Raw genomic sequence first — 16,736 nt, 5'->3', positions numbered from 1 at the left:
ATGTATGCAGAAGTTATCTCAATCAGGGAAAAAGCACAGAACATTGTGACTTTTTTGCTCAAAGCTCTCTGAAAGTTTCCCATCTCACTCAGAGTAAAAGCCAAAGTCCTAATAATCTAGAAGCTGCTACATCATGTGGCCCCCTCTGGTCTCACCTACTATTCACCCCCTAGCTCAGTCCCCTCCAGCCACATAGTCTCCATATTGTGTCTTCTCAATGAGCCTTTATCTGACCACTCTATTGAAAATCATAACCCTCTTCCACTTCACATGCTATCTCCCTATTCCCAGGGTTTTTTCCCGCCATAGCATTTTGGACGATCTAACATGCTATCTGCTTTACTCATTCATTTTGTTTATCATCTCTCTTCCCCCACAAAACGTAGGCTCCATGAATATGGACCTTCTGTTGTGTTTGTTCTCTGCTGTATTCTCAACACCCAAATCTGACATTGAATTATTATTGTAGGAATGAATGAATGAACCATTAGTTATGTTTACGCAATGACCTATCTGCTCACAGCATTACTTTGAAATCCATTTTTCAAATTTCTGAATCACACTGGCATCACAAATTTAAATACATCTTAAGATTTTTTCGCTTGGCATTGATTAATGATGACTAAAATCTCATTCGTCTAGAGTTTTCTTCATTGCTTTTTCCCGAGAAGACTTACTGTGACCATTATCTAAAAATGTAATTGTTTTGAGACCCTGGTCTAAATTTTAGCAAGTAAGTGTTTGTATTGTCCCAAGCACTTCAACATGATTTACAAAAATATATTACTTATTTTGCCACAATGAAAAATAGCAGTTGATTATAAAACATGACTGGAAATAACTACAGTAATTAAGGTAGAAGACCTGAGAATGCTCTTAAGAAAGGGTTCTACTTCTAAATTATTGTAAAATATTAACAAACTGAGGCTGGGTGCAGTGGTACACACCTGTAATCCCAGCACCTTTGGAGCCCGAGGCAGGTAAATGGCTTGAGTCCAACAGTTTGAGACGAGCCTGTGCAACATTGTGAGACACTGTCTCTACAAAAAATACAAAAAAATTAGCTGGGCATGGTGACTCACATCTGTAGTCCCAGCTACTCAGGAGGCTGAGGCAGGAGGATCACTTGAGCCTGGGAAGTCAAGGCTGCAATGAGCTGAGATCACACCACTGCACTCAAGCCTGGGCAAGAGAGCGAGACCCTGTCTCAAAAAAAAAAACAAAAATAATTGACAAACTGAGATCTTCTGTTGTTGAGATCACTAGATCATAATCTGCAAGATAATAGTTAGTTTTCATTTATTTGTTCGTTTGTTTGAGATGGAGTCTTGTTCTGTCACCCAGGCTGGAGTGCAGTATTGCGATCTTGGCTCTCTGCAGCCTCTGCCCTCTGGGCTCAAGCCATCCTCCCACCTCAGCCTTTTTTTTTTTTTTTTTTTTTGAGACAGAATGAGACTCTCGCCCAGGCTGGAATGTAATGGAGTGATCTCGGCTCACTGCAACCTCCGCCTCCCAGGTTCAAGAGATTCTCCTGCCTCAGCCTCCCAAGTAGCTGGGATTACAGGCACGCACCACCACATTTAGCTAATTTTTGTATTTTTAGTTGAGACGGGGTTTCACCACGTTGGCCAGGTTGGTCTTGAACTCTTGACCTCAAGTGATCTACCCGTCTTGGCCTCCCAAAATGCTAGGATTACAGGCGTGAGCCACCATTAGTTTTTAATGCCAACATTAATTAAGATCTGGTATGACTTTTAAAAATTATCTATGGAGGCCAGGCGCCCTGGCTCATGCCTGTAATCTCAGCACTTTAGAAGGCTGAGGTGGGTGGATCACGAGGTCAGAGGCTCGAGACCAGCCTGACCAACATGGTGAAACCCCATCTCTACCAAAGACACAAAAAATTAGCCAGCATGGTGGCACACATCTGTAATCTTTGGGAGGCTGAGGCAGGAGAATCACTTGAACCCAGGAGGTGGTGGGTGCAGTGAGCCGAGATCACGTCACTGCACTCCAGTCTGGGCAACAGGGCAAGACTCTGTCTCAAAAAAAAAAAAAAATTATCTATGGAGCCAACAATTCAAAAGCTATTTATAATTGGTTTGGAGCACATTATATTTTTTCTTTTTTTTTCTCTCTCTTTCTAATGGTCAATTTTCCTTCCTATATTTTCTTGAGATTTGGAGCTTAAAGAATCTAAGCACACCAACATTAGCAAAAAGAAAGCCAGTTTGTGATTTAAAGGACAAAAAAAAAAAATGGTCGTGCGTGCCGAAGAGATAATCTGCAAGATAATAGTATCTCCAGCTCAACAAAAGAAGTCATGCACAAGATTAAACTCATCCTGTTTCCATCCAGTAACCTCACTCAAGGTCAACTTCAAAGTATCCCCTAAAACCATCTACAAAATAGCAATCAGTGAGGCTTATCAACAGGGCCCATCCTTCTTACAATATAAACCTCTTTCAATTTCAAAAATTGATGACTAAGAGCTCTTCAATAGTGGCATTTGATTCCACATTACTCTGCAGTATGCAAGAGAAAAACAAAGACCCATCATTCTGAACCTTCTATTATAGACCCACGCCAAACTGCAACAAAACATTCTTAAGGAAATTGCTACTATTATTGTACACATATTGTTATTGTTCCCATAAATGTAAATAGGTTATCATTTTCAATTCTAAATTTAAAGACAGAAACACAGCAGTTAAATATCACATTTTAGAGTAGGCTTTTTCTCCTTAAAATATTGGAAAACAGTAAAGATATATAACCAAAAGAAGAACTAAAAGTCACCCAGAAGTTAGACATCAATCCCTCAAAAAAAATCCTTTTTAAATATTCTATTTACAAATGTGTAAAGTTGGCATAAAAACTGCAAACAGAATAAAATAAATAGACATAATAAGAGAGAACTTTTAAAAGAAACTTTAAGCAGTCCTCAAGAATAGAAAATTAAATGCACTCAAATTTAACATATATCTCTGTCTAATGCAGTTAAGTTTTTGATATTTTCTGGTTTTCAGAAAGGATTTAATGTCTTCATTTTCAGAAAGTAGAAACAACAAATTTTAAAAGACTATACAATGAAGGTTTATATATTAGCTCAAAACTTCCCAGTTTTTTGTTTTGTTTTGTTTTGAGACAGAGTCTTGCTCTGTCGCCCAAGCTGGAGTGAAGTGGCACGATCTCAGCTCAATGCAACCTCCACCTCCTGGGTTCAAGCGATTCTCATGCCTCAGTCTCCCGAGTAGCTGGGATTACAAGCGCATGCCAGCAGGCCCAGCTAATTCTGTATTTTTAATAGAGATGGGGTTTCGCCATGTTGGTCAGGCTGGTCTCAAACTCCTGGCCTTGTATGATCCATCCGCCTTGGCTTCCCTAAGTGCTGGGATTACAGGCATGAGCCACTGTGCCTGGAACCAGATTTTCTTACTAAACACTTCTACGCCCATAGGGTCATTTAGTCCTCAAGTTGGAAATATAGAAGAGGGGTTCTTCACCCTGGCTGTATCTCTAAGGGAAGAGGGATTCACATGCTGAAGCCAGGCTCCACTCCCAAGGAGTGATTTAACTCTCCCGGAGTGGCGTCCAGGCAGCAGTAGTTTTATAAATCACCCAGGTGATTCTAACATACAGTCTGTATTGAAAGTCACTGGTTCCCACCCACCTCTTCTCAGAGAAGACCTCAGGAAGATATCCGGGCTCTGCTCAAACATTTCCAATGTTGAGACCCAATACCTCATTAGAAAAATCTAATAAGCAATACACTATGTTACAGAATGGTCATTATTTCAGATATGAATGGTCATTTTTACAGAGCATGGTAACCCATCACTTCCCCTAACAACTACAACGGAGTTCGCAGATCTTGGCACTTGTCCTCTTCTTAAAAATCACATTCCCCAGTCTCCACATGACTGGCTCCTTGTCATCATTCAGGTCTGGGCTCAAGTCTCACCTCCTGGGGAAGACTGCCTGATCACGCTTTCCCCAGCCAGTCTGTCTCTTCCCTCATGGCACCTCTCACAACTGAAATATGTGTGGATGTTCGTTCGTTGACTCTCTTCCCAGTCTGAAACATAAGCTCCACCCAGGCAGCTCCATCGGGTCTGTCTTGTTTAACGCTGTATCTCCAGCAAGTGGAACCACGCCCGACACAGTAGCCACTCAATACAAATTTTTGAATGAATAAATGAAACAGATGAAGAGGTAATGGGCAATCTAAAGCAAAAAGAAAGTATCGGAGTGGTATATAATGTAAACACAGTCATCCCTCAGTCTTGTGAGGGTATGGGTGTTCCAGGACCCCCTGTAGATATCAAAATCCACAGATGCTCAAGTCCCTGAGATAAAATAGTGTAATATTTGCATGTAACCTACACACATCCTCCAGTATACATTAAATCATCTCCAGATTACTTATAATACCTAATACGATGTAAATGCCATGGAAGTAGCTGTTATACTGAATTATTCAGGGAACAATGACCAACAAAAGCCTGTATACGTTTAGTACAGATGCAATTTTTTTCCAAATATTTTCAATCCAAGGTTCATTGAATCCAAGGATGCAGAATCCAAGGATGCTGAACCCACAGATTCTGGGGACTGACTAGTTGACAATGCAGATTATAAAATGTTGGACTAAGCAGGCCAGTGCGATGGCTCATGCCTGTAATCCCAGCACTTTGGGAGGCCGAGGCGAGCAGATCACCTGAGGTCAGGAGTTCGCAACCAGCCTGACCAACATGGAGAAACCCTGTCTCTGTTAAAAATACAAAATCAGCCAGGCGTGGTTGTAATCCCAGCATGCCTGTAATCCCAGCTACTCAGGAGCCTGAGACAGATGAATTGCTTGAAACTGGGAGGTGGAGGTTGCAGTGAGCTGAGATCGTGCCATTGCACTCCAGCCTGGGCAACAAGAGCAAAACACGGTCTATAAAAAATATATATATATACATATATATATACACACACACACACACAGGGCTAAGTGTAAATGACAAAATATAAAATCATGTGCATGTACATGTGCCCAGGTGTGTGTGAAAAGGAAGATTCTGGAGGCTGTAGACCTCCCTCAATGCAACCATGTAGCTTCAAAATGCACAGTTGCACTGAAAGCTCTCCAAATTTAGAGATACCCTCATCTTAAAGCTTTATATTACCCATTAGTTTTCTTCTGAAAATAAAGCAAAAACATAAATCAAAATAAAGTTTTGAGACATTCTGAAAACATTCCAAATGTTTACAGTCATCAAATAGTGTGAAATGCCAAACATTAAAGCAGAAAAATCTAACCAAGTCAGAAACACCGTGCTCTGGTGGTGGGAAAAGGAGTATAAAAAACATAAACTTATGAAAGTATTTGGAACACCTGGAATGATAAAATCAAAGAAATCTGAATAAGAAGGAATCTTAGAGATCATTCCAGATATACCCTTCCCAAGGATAACCCCCCATAGAGTATTCTCAGCAAGTGGCTCACTAGCTTCTCCCTTTTGGTGACAGGGAATTCATTACTTCCTAAGAAGTCTGCCTCATTCCATTACTTTACAACAATACTTGTCAGAAACTGACTTATTTTGATCCAAAATCTGGCTCCCAGTGACTCACAGGGTCTTGTTCTCCTCTCTGAAGCCAAGCACAAATGGGTCAATGAAAACAAACCTAACATATCAGTTCTACAACATAATAGGTGAGATCAGAAAACATGAATCCAGAAGAAAAGTGAGTGTGGACCAAGTGTTCAAAGACAAAGGGAACTATAAAGTGGTTAAAATATATATAGAGAGAGAAGGTCAGGCGCAGTAGTTCACACCTACAATCCCAACACTTTGGGAGGCTGAGGTGGGAGAATCACTTGAGCCCAGAAGTTCGAGACCAGCCTGAGCAACACAGCAAAACCTCATCTCTGCAAATAATAATTTCTAAAAATTAGTTGGGCCACCTGAGCCTCCAGTAAAAACAAAATCAGGTGAAAAAAAAAAAAAAAAAAAAGCCAGTATGGTGGTGTGCACCCATGGTCCCAGCTACTCTGGAGGCTGAGGTGGGAGGATCACTTGAACCTGTGAGGTTGAGGCCACAGTGAGCCGTAATCGCACCACTGCACTTCAGCCAGGGTGACAGAATGAGACTCCATCTCAAAATTATATATGTGTGTGTGTATATATATATATATATATAGAGAGAGAGAGAGAGAGAGGGACATAGCACAAGTGCTAAAATAAGGTGGATTATCTTGGCTAGAACTGAGTGACCAGAGTGGAAAAAGAAAGGAGAAAAAATATGTAAAACAGATGATGGAAGATCCCTGAGGCCTAGGTGAAAATTACTGCAACTAGGCAAAACTATTCTGTACTTTGGAAAAATATTGAATGAATTTGAAATGTAAAGGACAGATAGTAAATAAGCAGAACAGACAGCTCTAAAATACAGCCATCTCAGAGATTTAGAGCTGGTAAAAAAAAAAATCATAGAGATTATGTATTGCAACACCTTAATTTTATAGACATAATTAAATCCCAAGAGGAAAAGGTATCAATTTCCATTTTCATATTTCCCTCCATTGTAATAAGAACACCTTCACTGAACATTTTCCTCTTTTGTACCCCTTTCTCCCCACCTCGTGCACAGCATGCTGAATCTGAGATGTTGTATAAGATCCTAACTATTTCAAAACTCAGCTTTCAGAGGGCAAAGAAGGGATAACGTAATAAAGCCCAACTGCCTGAATCATCCTGGCTTGCCACCAAGACCCAGAATGGACAGGATGTGGTCACACTGCAGGACTGGCTCTTGCTGGCCATGGAAACCAGCCAGGTATTCTGCTGATACACGTATCTCCATCAGCAGCCAACAAGACAAGGAATCAAAATCACTGCTAATTCACCCACAAAACTGTCCGTCTTTTCCCCTGGTACCATTGCATGGGTCTGCTATAGGGCAACCAAATTCCATCAGTTTCTTTTACGCAAACCTACACCTTTTTCTCTTTCACTTACCATCCATGCTACCCTCAGGGTACCATTTGCACCACCTTCCCACATCCCCAGGGTCACCCAAACTCTAAGCTTCTCTGGTTTTCTTCCCTAATCGGTCTCATTTTCTTCGCACTTCACCAGTGCTTTAAAAATGCAGGCTTGTCTCAGAAATACCTGCCTTTTGAAAGGACATACTACTAAATTTAAAACACCAGGCTGCAAGATCCTGTTTTTATAAAAACAAAGGAAGAAAACAGCAAAAAAAGAAAAGAAAAGAAAAAAAAAAAAAAAACACCACACACACAAAAACCCTGACTATATGTTTAAAGACATTTAAAACAAGTACAGAAGAATACTCAGCAAAGTGTTAACAACACAGACAGAACTGTGGGAGAAGAAGGGAAAACTATTAATTTATATATGCTTTTCTCTAGCTTGGAGTACTGCAATAAAAACTGTCATGATTACACAATTGTAATTCTTAAAAAGCAAACTCTTGAAATGAAAAATGGAAAAGGCTGGGTGCAATGGCTCCTGCCTGTAATCCCAGCACTTTGGGAGGCCGAGGAGGGAGAATCGCTTGAGGCCAGGAGTTCAAGATCAGCCTGGTCAACACATCGAGACTCCCCTACCTCCCACACCCCTCACCAAAAGAAAAGAGGGGAAAAAAAACCATTTAAATTAAAAATGCTAACGCATCTTCAGTAAAGATTAAATAAGATTAATAAAGATTAGTCAGTGAGCAGTGAGGACTGTTGCTCCCAGCCCCCATAACCCTAAAGGGTGAGTAGAGACTGCCTTCTTAGACCTCACTGTCCCCAGTCAGCTTCTTTGCCCATTGTTTGTTTTCATTTTTCCTAATTTAGAAAGCAATCAAACTAACTGGTGAAAACATTATTAAATTGTTTATATCCCATACTCTAGAAATTAGGCTTCTATAAAATAACAACCAATTGCACAAATTAATTTTTTTATTAAATTGAAAGTTAGCCTGTAATCCTAGCACTTTGGGAGGCCAAGACAGGCAGATTGTTTTAGCTCAAGAGTTCTAGACCAACCTGGCCCACATGGCAAAACCCCGTGTCTACAAAAAAAAAAACAAAAATTAGTCAGGCATGGCGGTGTGCGCCTGTAGTCCCAGCTACTTGGTGGCTGAGGCACAAGGACTGCTTGAGCCCAGGAGGTCAAGGCTGCAGTAAGCCACAATCACACCACTGCACTCCAGCCTGGGTGTCAAAATGAGACCCCATCTCAAAAAAAGAAAAAAAAAGAAAGTTGAGTATCTGACTCTATCATGCAATGCGTGCTTCCCCAGCAAAGAAAACATGAACTAAAAGGACTTATGTGGCTGGGCACGGTGGCACACGTCTGTAATCCCAACACTTTACGAGGGCAAGGCAGGCAGATCGCTCAAGCTCAGGAATTTGAGACCAGCCCGGGCAACATGGTGAAATCCTCTGTCTGCTAAAAGTACAAAAATTAGGCTGGTCGCGGTGGCTCACGCCTATAATCCCAGCACTTTCGGAGGCCAAGGTGGGTGGATCACGAGGTCAGAAGATCGAGACCACTCTGGCCCACAAGGTAAAACCCCATCTCTACTAAAAAAAATACAAAAACTAGCCGGGCGTGGTGGTGGCTGAGGCAGGAAAGTCACTTGAACCCGGGAGGCAGAGGTTGCAGTGAGCCGAGATTGTGCCACTGTGCTCCAGCCTAGGCAACAGAGCGAGACTGTCTCGAGAAAAAAAAAAAAAAAAATTATTCAGGCATGGTGGCAGGCACCTGTAGTCCCAGCTACTCAGGAGGCTAAGGCGGGAGAATCACTTGAACCTGAAAGGTGGAGGTTGCAGTGAGCTGAGATAAGGCCACTGCACTTCAGCCTGAGTGATAGAGCAAGATTCCATCTCAAAAACAAAAAATTTATCCAAGCGTGGTGGTATGCTCCTGTAGTACCAGTTACTTGGGAGGCTGAGGCAGGAGAATCGCCGCTTGAACTCAGGAAGGTGCAGTGAGCTGAGATCATTCTGCCACTGCACTCCAACCTAGGGAAACAGAGTGAGACTCAGTCTCAAAAAAAAAAAAAAAAAAAAAAAAAAAAATTAGGCATGGTGGCATGGGTCTGCAGTCCCAGCTCCTTGGGAGGCTGAGGTGGGAGGATCACTTGAGCCAGGATGGTTGAGGTTGCAGTAAGCTGTGACAGCACCACCGCACTCCAGCATGGGTGACAGAGAGACACCCTGTGTCAAAAACAACTAAAACTCATGTAACTTGAGCATCAGTTTCACCCTCTAAAACTGCTCTGCCCCATAATACCTTCCTTTGTAAATAGAACCACCTCCTATCCAGCCTGAGAAGATTCTCAACTCCACTGTCTTCCTCACTTTCCACCTATAGTAACATCCAATGCCTGTTCCACCCTACCTCCCAAATAGCTCTTAGATGTGCCCCCTCCTCACGATCCCTACTGCCACTGCCTATCCCACTGCACAGCCTCAATCCACCCATTACGACCATCACCATAACCTTCTATATTGCGTTTGTAGACTAGGCAGAGATGTTTCACACTCTAAGGCAGTACGACGCAGTGCAAAAAAAAGTGGGCTTCTTCCAAGTTTCATCACTTGGTCTTGTGGCCCTGGGAAGAGACCTAAACCTCTCTAAGACTCAGTTTCCTCTTCTGTATAATGCAAGCAACACTTACCTTGTGTAAGGATTGCTGCATGAATTACAGGCAAGGCTTGTAAAGAACCTAGTTCTAAATGAAGCCTTGTACGTTAAGTCAATGCTTTATTATTTTTATTATCTTTTTATCAGTAAAAATGAGTAGTAAGCCCTCTGAATTGTTTTGAAGACTGGTAAAATTAAACACAGTGACTGTTTCATTTATTTTCAATGGCTCTACATCCCCAAGACAAAGACAAAATGTGGCCATGGCCCTTTCCCAATTGCATCTCCTGCCACTTGACTTTACATGCATTCTCCTTTAGCATAATGAATTATTTAATACTAAGACTATGAAGCCCTTCATGCCCTCCTCTCCTCAAAGCCATAATTACAGGTGGAATCTTATGTGTGGGCAAGTCCTTTATGTATATTTCAACATGCAAGTAATTAATTACCTTATTTTCAAATTTGGAAAGCAATATCCATGAGTACAAGTATATTTAAGGGGATGATAGGGCAAAATATTTGCAAGCAAAAAGTTCTGAAGAAATCTTCAAGCCATTGCTGTCATACATACTCACATAAACATGGGGAATGTGATAAAAGATGATAAATTCTTGCTAAGTTATATCTGAGAAATAACTTTGCCAGAGACGAAATCTTGATTTGAAATAAAAAGAACGGGACAGGCACAGTTGCCTGTAATCCCAGCACTTTGAGAGGCTGAGGCAGGTGGATCACCTGAGGTCGGGAGTTCAAGATCAACCCAACCCACATGGAGAAACCCCGTCTCTACTAAAAATACAAAATTGGCCAGGTGTGGTGGCACATGCCTGTAATCCCAGCTACTCAGGAGGCTGAAGCAGGAGAATCACTTGAACCTGGGAGGTAGAAGTTGCAGTGAGCCGATATCACACCATTGCACTCTAGCCTGGGCAACAAGAGTGAAACTCCATCTCAAAGAAAAAAAAAAAAAAAGAAGCGGTAGTGCAAGTTAGAGCAACTGGGTCCAGAAAAAAAGAGATGTGATTGAAAGCGATGATGTTTGTTTGTTGAGGTTGTTTGTAACAGTTTCCAAAAGCATATCTTAATGTATTTTAGATTTTAAGATTAATTTGATGATAAATGTAAATATATTTTCTTTTAAAACATCGAGACCATCCTGGCTAACACAGTGAAACCCCATCTCTACTTAAAACACAAAAAATTAGCTGGGCATGGTGGCGGGCGCCTATAGTCCCAGCTGCTTGGGAGGCTGAGGCAGGAGAATGGTGTGAATCCGGGAGGTGGAGCTTGCAGTGAGCCGAGATTGTGCCACTGCACTCCAGCCTGGGTGAAAGTGCGAGACTCCATCTCAAAAATAAAATAAAATAAAATAAAAAAATAAAAACAATGAGAGAAGTTAAAAATCATAGTTCAGGTCAATTAAGTATTAACTTTCTCTTTATGTTTATTTATAGATTGGAAAAGAAATCTGGGGTTTTTCTTGCCATATGATTTCGTGATTTAGAACTTAAAGATGTAAAAGAAACTAACAATCTTTCTAAGCATCTGAAGGGAAAACGATTCTGCTTAAAGATGAATCTAGGTAATTAAATGGCATTCATCAGGTCACCAATGTGACAGGCTCTGAAACTGTATAAGTACATATTTTTGTGTTGAATGATTTAACTATAACCCTGAAAAAGCATAGAGTTGGCTACAAAAGGAAAAGCTGCCCAATGTCCAGAAAGTGCTTCTTCAGCAGCTGGTAACTATCCTTGGTGTCAGGGTTGACAAAATGAGCAAGAAAATGGGTTGAAGCTCATTAGTGCATAGTTTACGGTATCCAAGCTGCAAAACTTTTCTAAAGCTGTCTCACAGATACATTTCCTTTTTAAAATGCCACCAGTAATGCTGAATCATTCCTTTCTAAAGGGGCTCTTTTTCAACTTTACAACATTTTAAATTTCAACCATTTTTAAGTTCAAAAAAACTCTTAAGTTTCAGATCTAGGGTATTTTTATATATGTATATTTTTAGTTTTCAGGTTATTTTGGAGCTATGACTCTTCTTCAAACACTATTCTGGCCTGGGTGACAGGCTCACAGTGCTGATTTACGTACATCCCAAACATATAATCAGCCAGGCCCTGAGCATAACTGGATGTGGGTGACCCTCACTCAGGTCACTGAAGAGCAAGTGTTATTTGTGAAATCACAAAACCAGACTCAAGTATTCCAGTGGACATACTGCTCTGTCCAGCTGCCCAAAGAATCATGAAAAGGAGAACATTCTGATGATGTCAGAAGTCATCCTTTTTTCAAATCCTTAGTGTTTTTCTTTCAAGTGTGTTCTTTTGTGAGCTGAATTACAGTAGTCCATGCAGAGCACTAAACAACATCAGGCCAGGTCAAAAAACAATTGAGTTAAGAGAAGAAATAACTAGGAAAAAAATTTAATGAATTTCATCTTCTTGATTTTGCACATCTTCAGGCAACACTGCCCACTTGCATTATTGTCACAGCAGTACCTAGCCTGGGAAGGAAGGTGGCAACATTGGTGGGTACTGACTCTGGAAAACAAAATGACCTGCAAAGACTGAGCCATGTTGCTACATTGCAAATTACTAATGTCCAACTTGGACTTAATACAGTAGTTTTCTGTTGACATTCCCATAAACTGGTTCAATTATTTTTAAATAAATCATATTTGTTCAAAGATCCCAGAAATAAGCCAGATTTATTTTATGCTTGGCTTTATAGATACAATGCAACATCATTTACTATATACACCTGATAATGAGCAAAACTTCCTTTTGAAAAATCAAAACACTCACAAAATATATTTTTCAAAACTGACTTCTATATAATATTAGTGTTGGAACACCTCAGTTTGCACAATTATTTTGGATTTACTTTTCATACAAGAAATATTACTTGAAATCGATTTAACTAATTTAAGTTATATTTCCAACTAAAGTATATTCCATGTTTAAAGAATAAAAATAATAGGCCTCACTATCAAATAATCAACTATAATAATTACCTAAAATACATTTTTATATAACTGTATAAACCAGTTTTTTAGGAATCTTGAATTTCACTTATGCTAAATGCAACTGAAAATAAATATATTAAAATAATCATTTAGTAAAAATAATGCTGATAAATTTTTATTAACCTCCTGCTATACAGAACAAAATACACATTAAAATATTTATAGAAAAAATTTTAGCTGGTATTTGCATCATTCTGTATTAAGAAAACGCAGTTACATTATTCCTAAAAAACATTTTTTTCACATTTTTCTAATTACTGCTGGTGAAACTAATACAGGTAGTTTTATTAACATCTGTCACTTCCTATACATCCTAATTTTCTTAGTATTTCTCTAACACTAACCAATATTGACTACTGAACGCTTGACAAAAGTGTGCCTTCTTCTGGTACAAACTGATTCTTTCATAAAATATTTCATGCCCACCATGTGCTAGCTTTTGTGTTAAAGACTTTGGATGCAAAGCTCACAGTGTAGCAAAGGCAAAACACACTTGCATTAAGGTTTGCTATGCAAGGTAAGTGCAATGACAGAAATATCCCTAGAAGGATTGTTTAAATCAAGCAGGAAAGTCAGTAACAGGTACATTTCATTAAATTAAGTCCATCTCCTTTATCAAGAAGGTGATGGCTTACCACTTTCTGGTTTGCACTTCCCTGTCTTGGCAAAGCAGTGTTGATAGGTATAGACAGCATCAAAACATCTCTGAGAATTACAGTCATCATCCTGCTTCCTCACTTCATGAGGTTTAGCATCACTGCATTTAAATATGTCAGCCTAATCTAAGTTGGAAAATATAAACAACTCCAGCTCTTGTTAAGACCAGACAGGTACATGGTAAGTAAAACATGAACTAGAAATGTACAGCCTGACACACACAAAAATTAGATTCCTAGCTGGGATTTTTAATCATAGGCGGTACATTTATTTTTTGGTAGACAGGCATCCAAATAAAATAAGACATATCTACAAGTATAAATGCTTACCATATTACATGCTAAATTGGAAGGCAAGTTGATTCATTATGTCATAAATCACATTTTTTTAACTGTAACAGCATAAAATAAGACCCCTCCCAAGAAAAACCAAACTCATAAGAAATAGATTTGTGATATTATATGCCAAACAATAATTAACATTTAAATGTCAATATGCACCTAAAAATAAGGACTTGACGCATAGAAAAGGAGTGTATATTACATTTAAATTTATAAGCGGCTACTTGCTACCCATAGTGCCTCAAGAATCAGGTAAAATAGACCGAGTTACTTAAACAATATGTATGTTCTTAAGAGTGCTTGATAGGAAATCAAAGCACGTTCATTGTTTTCTCCCATACATGCGACAGGCTTTAAAAGAGGCCAAATACAAAAAAACTGAAGACAGACATTATACATCACCCATTTATGATATTCTGGTTTTATAAATATATCATTTCAACCACAGAAGAGCCTCATTTGAAATGCAACACTACCCACGTATTTCATATACACCACTCTTTCAGACTATTTGTAGGTGAGTTCAATTTTTTCTAGTCAGGGTGACCTCATAAGACTTGGGCATGGCCCAGCCTCCTCCGAGGTGAAATCAAGGCAATGGGATCACCCAGCAAAGTTGTTTTTCTCCTGCAGCCCAATGACAAGAATGACTAAAGCCAAGCAGAATGAAGATTGCCTAGCCTTTGTCAAATGGGATTGGTGCGGAGTTCCCTCTCTCACCAAGGAGCGGTTACATCTAGAGGAAAGCTGAGGTACCATACAGTCTACATCCTGAAATTGTGGGTCCTCAGGCACAAACCTCATCACTTCTGTGGACTATGAAATTGTCGCTGAAACCTGGGTTTGAGATAACAGCGGTTTTGAGAAGTTTGATTTATACATTCCAACCCACTTGAATGTCGCCTTAGAGTGCTGAGACTTGAAGACTCTTACGAATCTCCCTCCCCCGCAGGCCAAACAGCCATTGCCTCCCAAATTCCAGCTTATATATTCATTTCTTTGGCAATTTTTCTCTTGGGGGAGAAAACAATGGAATCTTTCAATCTTCTCTTATCAACAAAGGGCCCTAGAAGAAGAAACAGCCCTTTCAATCACCTCCTTCATGACTTCTTGATCATGATGAGTGGGCCTTGCGGGTGGGGGGAGTGCGGCCAGGAAGGGGAGAGGTGACAGGCAACTCACCTCTTTGAGCTGCTCCAGCTCCTGTTTGAGGCTGTCGTACTCAGCCTCCAGCTCGTCATACTGCTGTTTGAGGGTCAGCTTCTCCTCCAGCACCACCAGCCCATACTCGGCAGCCTGGATCTTCTCGTGGGTGGTCTCCGTGAGCTCCTTGGTCAGCCTCTCTATCTCAGTCTTATAATGGTCCACCGTCTGCAATACCTCTTCTGCGGCCATAGCCCCGGTGGATGGAAGCAGGAGAGGGTGACGGGGTCGGGGAGATGGATGCAAAGCTGGCGGGGAAAGGCAGAAGGAAATGGGAAGGGAGGGGTGGAAATGGAAAAGAAAGTACTCTGGATGAATGAGCAGCGCGATACCCCGCCGGCTCTGGTGGCAGCGGCAGCTACACCGCCCGAGAAACTGACGAGAAATGCAACATGGAGAACAGGCCAGAGGGTCAGGGGCGAGGCGGCAGAGGCCGCCGCATGTGTCCTCGGGGCCGGCCCCTGCGTGCGGTCAGCAGCCGTGCGGCATGGCCCGGGATGCGGCGGCCGGGGGCAGCGAGGGGCTCCGGATTCTGCTTATTCAGAGACGCCCGGCCGCCATGTCTCCCGGGCCGCGTCACTGCAGTCTCGCCCTGGGTCTGGCGCGCTCCGGCTCGCTCGCTCGTTCCACCTGCTCCCTCTGGCCCTGCAGCAGCCGGTGCGGAATGATGCAGTCTCGGGGCCGGCTCCCTCCCTTCCCGCGTGGCGGCGGCTCCGAGCAGGGGGCGGGGAGCGGATGGAGTCAGCGCGGGGGGAGGAGGGAAGGACCAGACGGAAACATCCCGAGGCGCCTCCCGCCGGGCGCGCGGGGCCACCGCCCGCTGCACCGCGAGGCGCGCCAAGCGGAGGCGCAGGCGACGGGCCCGGGACTGGGAAGCGGTGGGGCTCGCGCGGCGGGAGAGCCTCCTCCCTGTCCGGCTCGCGGGGGCGGGAGCTCCTCCTAGGGCTTTGTCCCGGTGGCGGTAGAAGACCCTGAGAGCGGCGTGGGCGCCCGGGCTCTTTTGCTACGTAGAGGGCCGAAGCTCAGAAAACTGCCTGGAACGCTTTCTCCCGAGAAAAGCAAACAAAACTCTCGCGGTCGCGGCCCGCGCATCCTCCTCGTCCCCTGGGCGCGCAGAAGGCTCTCTGGGCCACCTGCCCCCAAAAGAACGCTGGGTTTCCAAAGCCTTCAAGACACACCCCCAAGGAGCCTTCGTCCGTCGTCCCCCTCTCTCCCTGCCTCTCCCGAGTCTGGCCTGGGCCATCTAACACTCTCACCAAATAACCTTATCATCCTCTCAGGACAGTCCGCTAAATATTGCTCGCTCTCGCCCAGCGTATCACAAGAGCGCTATCCGCTCAGAAAAAAAATCTCCATAATACATGCACCCAGGAAACCTCTCCAGGTACTGTATATCTTGCCCCAATAGTTTCCACCAAAGCACCTTGCTCTGTGTCTTCAATAAAGGAAAACTGCATGAAATGCCCTATATAAGATACCAGCGATGCCCTACAATAAGCATTTTTTAAGCACTAAGAGCTAAGAGTTCTTGAGACCCGTGCCAAGCATTCTTCTAAGTATGTAACATGCATTGTCTCCAATCCTAACAATGCTTTGAGGTAGGAGCCATTATCCACAGTTTACAGGGGGTGAAAGAAAGGCAAAGGGAGATGGGGTGATTTTCCCAAAGTCAGGCAACTCTGGAATCTTAACTCTGGAGCACTAAACGGGATTCATCATGTTGGCTTCAGGTTCACTCATTACTCATACAAACCCAGCAACTAAATATTACATGCTTGTAAGATAATCACATTCATCTACATAAAGAGTGATGATGAACGGTTGCAAAAGGAGGTGAAAGCAAAGT

The 16,736-nt window shown here is 42.1% G+C and overlaps 1 protein-coding gene across 6 annotated transcripts in view; it reads right to left on the bottom strand.

Annotated features, from left to right (window-relative positions):
* BICD1 (BICD cargo adaptor 1) overlaps positions 1-15,710 on the bottom strand; it is a 271,113-nt gene extending 255,403 nt beyond the window's left edge. For 3 of the 6 annotated variants that reach the window (XM_031650415.1, XM_031650416.1, XM_003906184.5), the window contains exon 1: positions 14,870-15,559. In XM_031650415.1, coding sequence (XP_031506275.1) covers positions 14,870-15,082 — 213 coding nt within the window. In that variant the 5' untranslated portion in view covers positions 15,083-15,559. Of the gene's footprint in view, positions 1-14,869 lie in introns of all 6 variants that reach the window. The other 3 variants (XM_003906183.5, XM_031650417.1, XR_004176036.1) reach the window with 2 other exon arrangements.
* Between the last annotated feature and the right edge of the window lie 1,026 nt (positions 15,711-16,736).

This window comes from Papio anubis, chromosome 9 (genome assembly GCF_008728515.1).
Source record: "Papio anubis isolate 15944 chromosome 9, Panubis1.0, whole genome shotgun sequence".
Classification (NCBI taxonomy): Eukaryota; Metazoa; Chordata; class Mammalia; order Primates; family Cercopithecidae; genus Papio; species Papio anubis.
The sequence above is the reverse complement of the archived record's forward strand: the minus strand, read 5'-3'. Positions and strand labels throughout refer to the sequence as shown.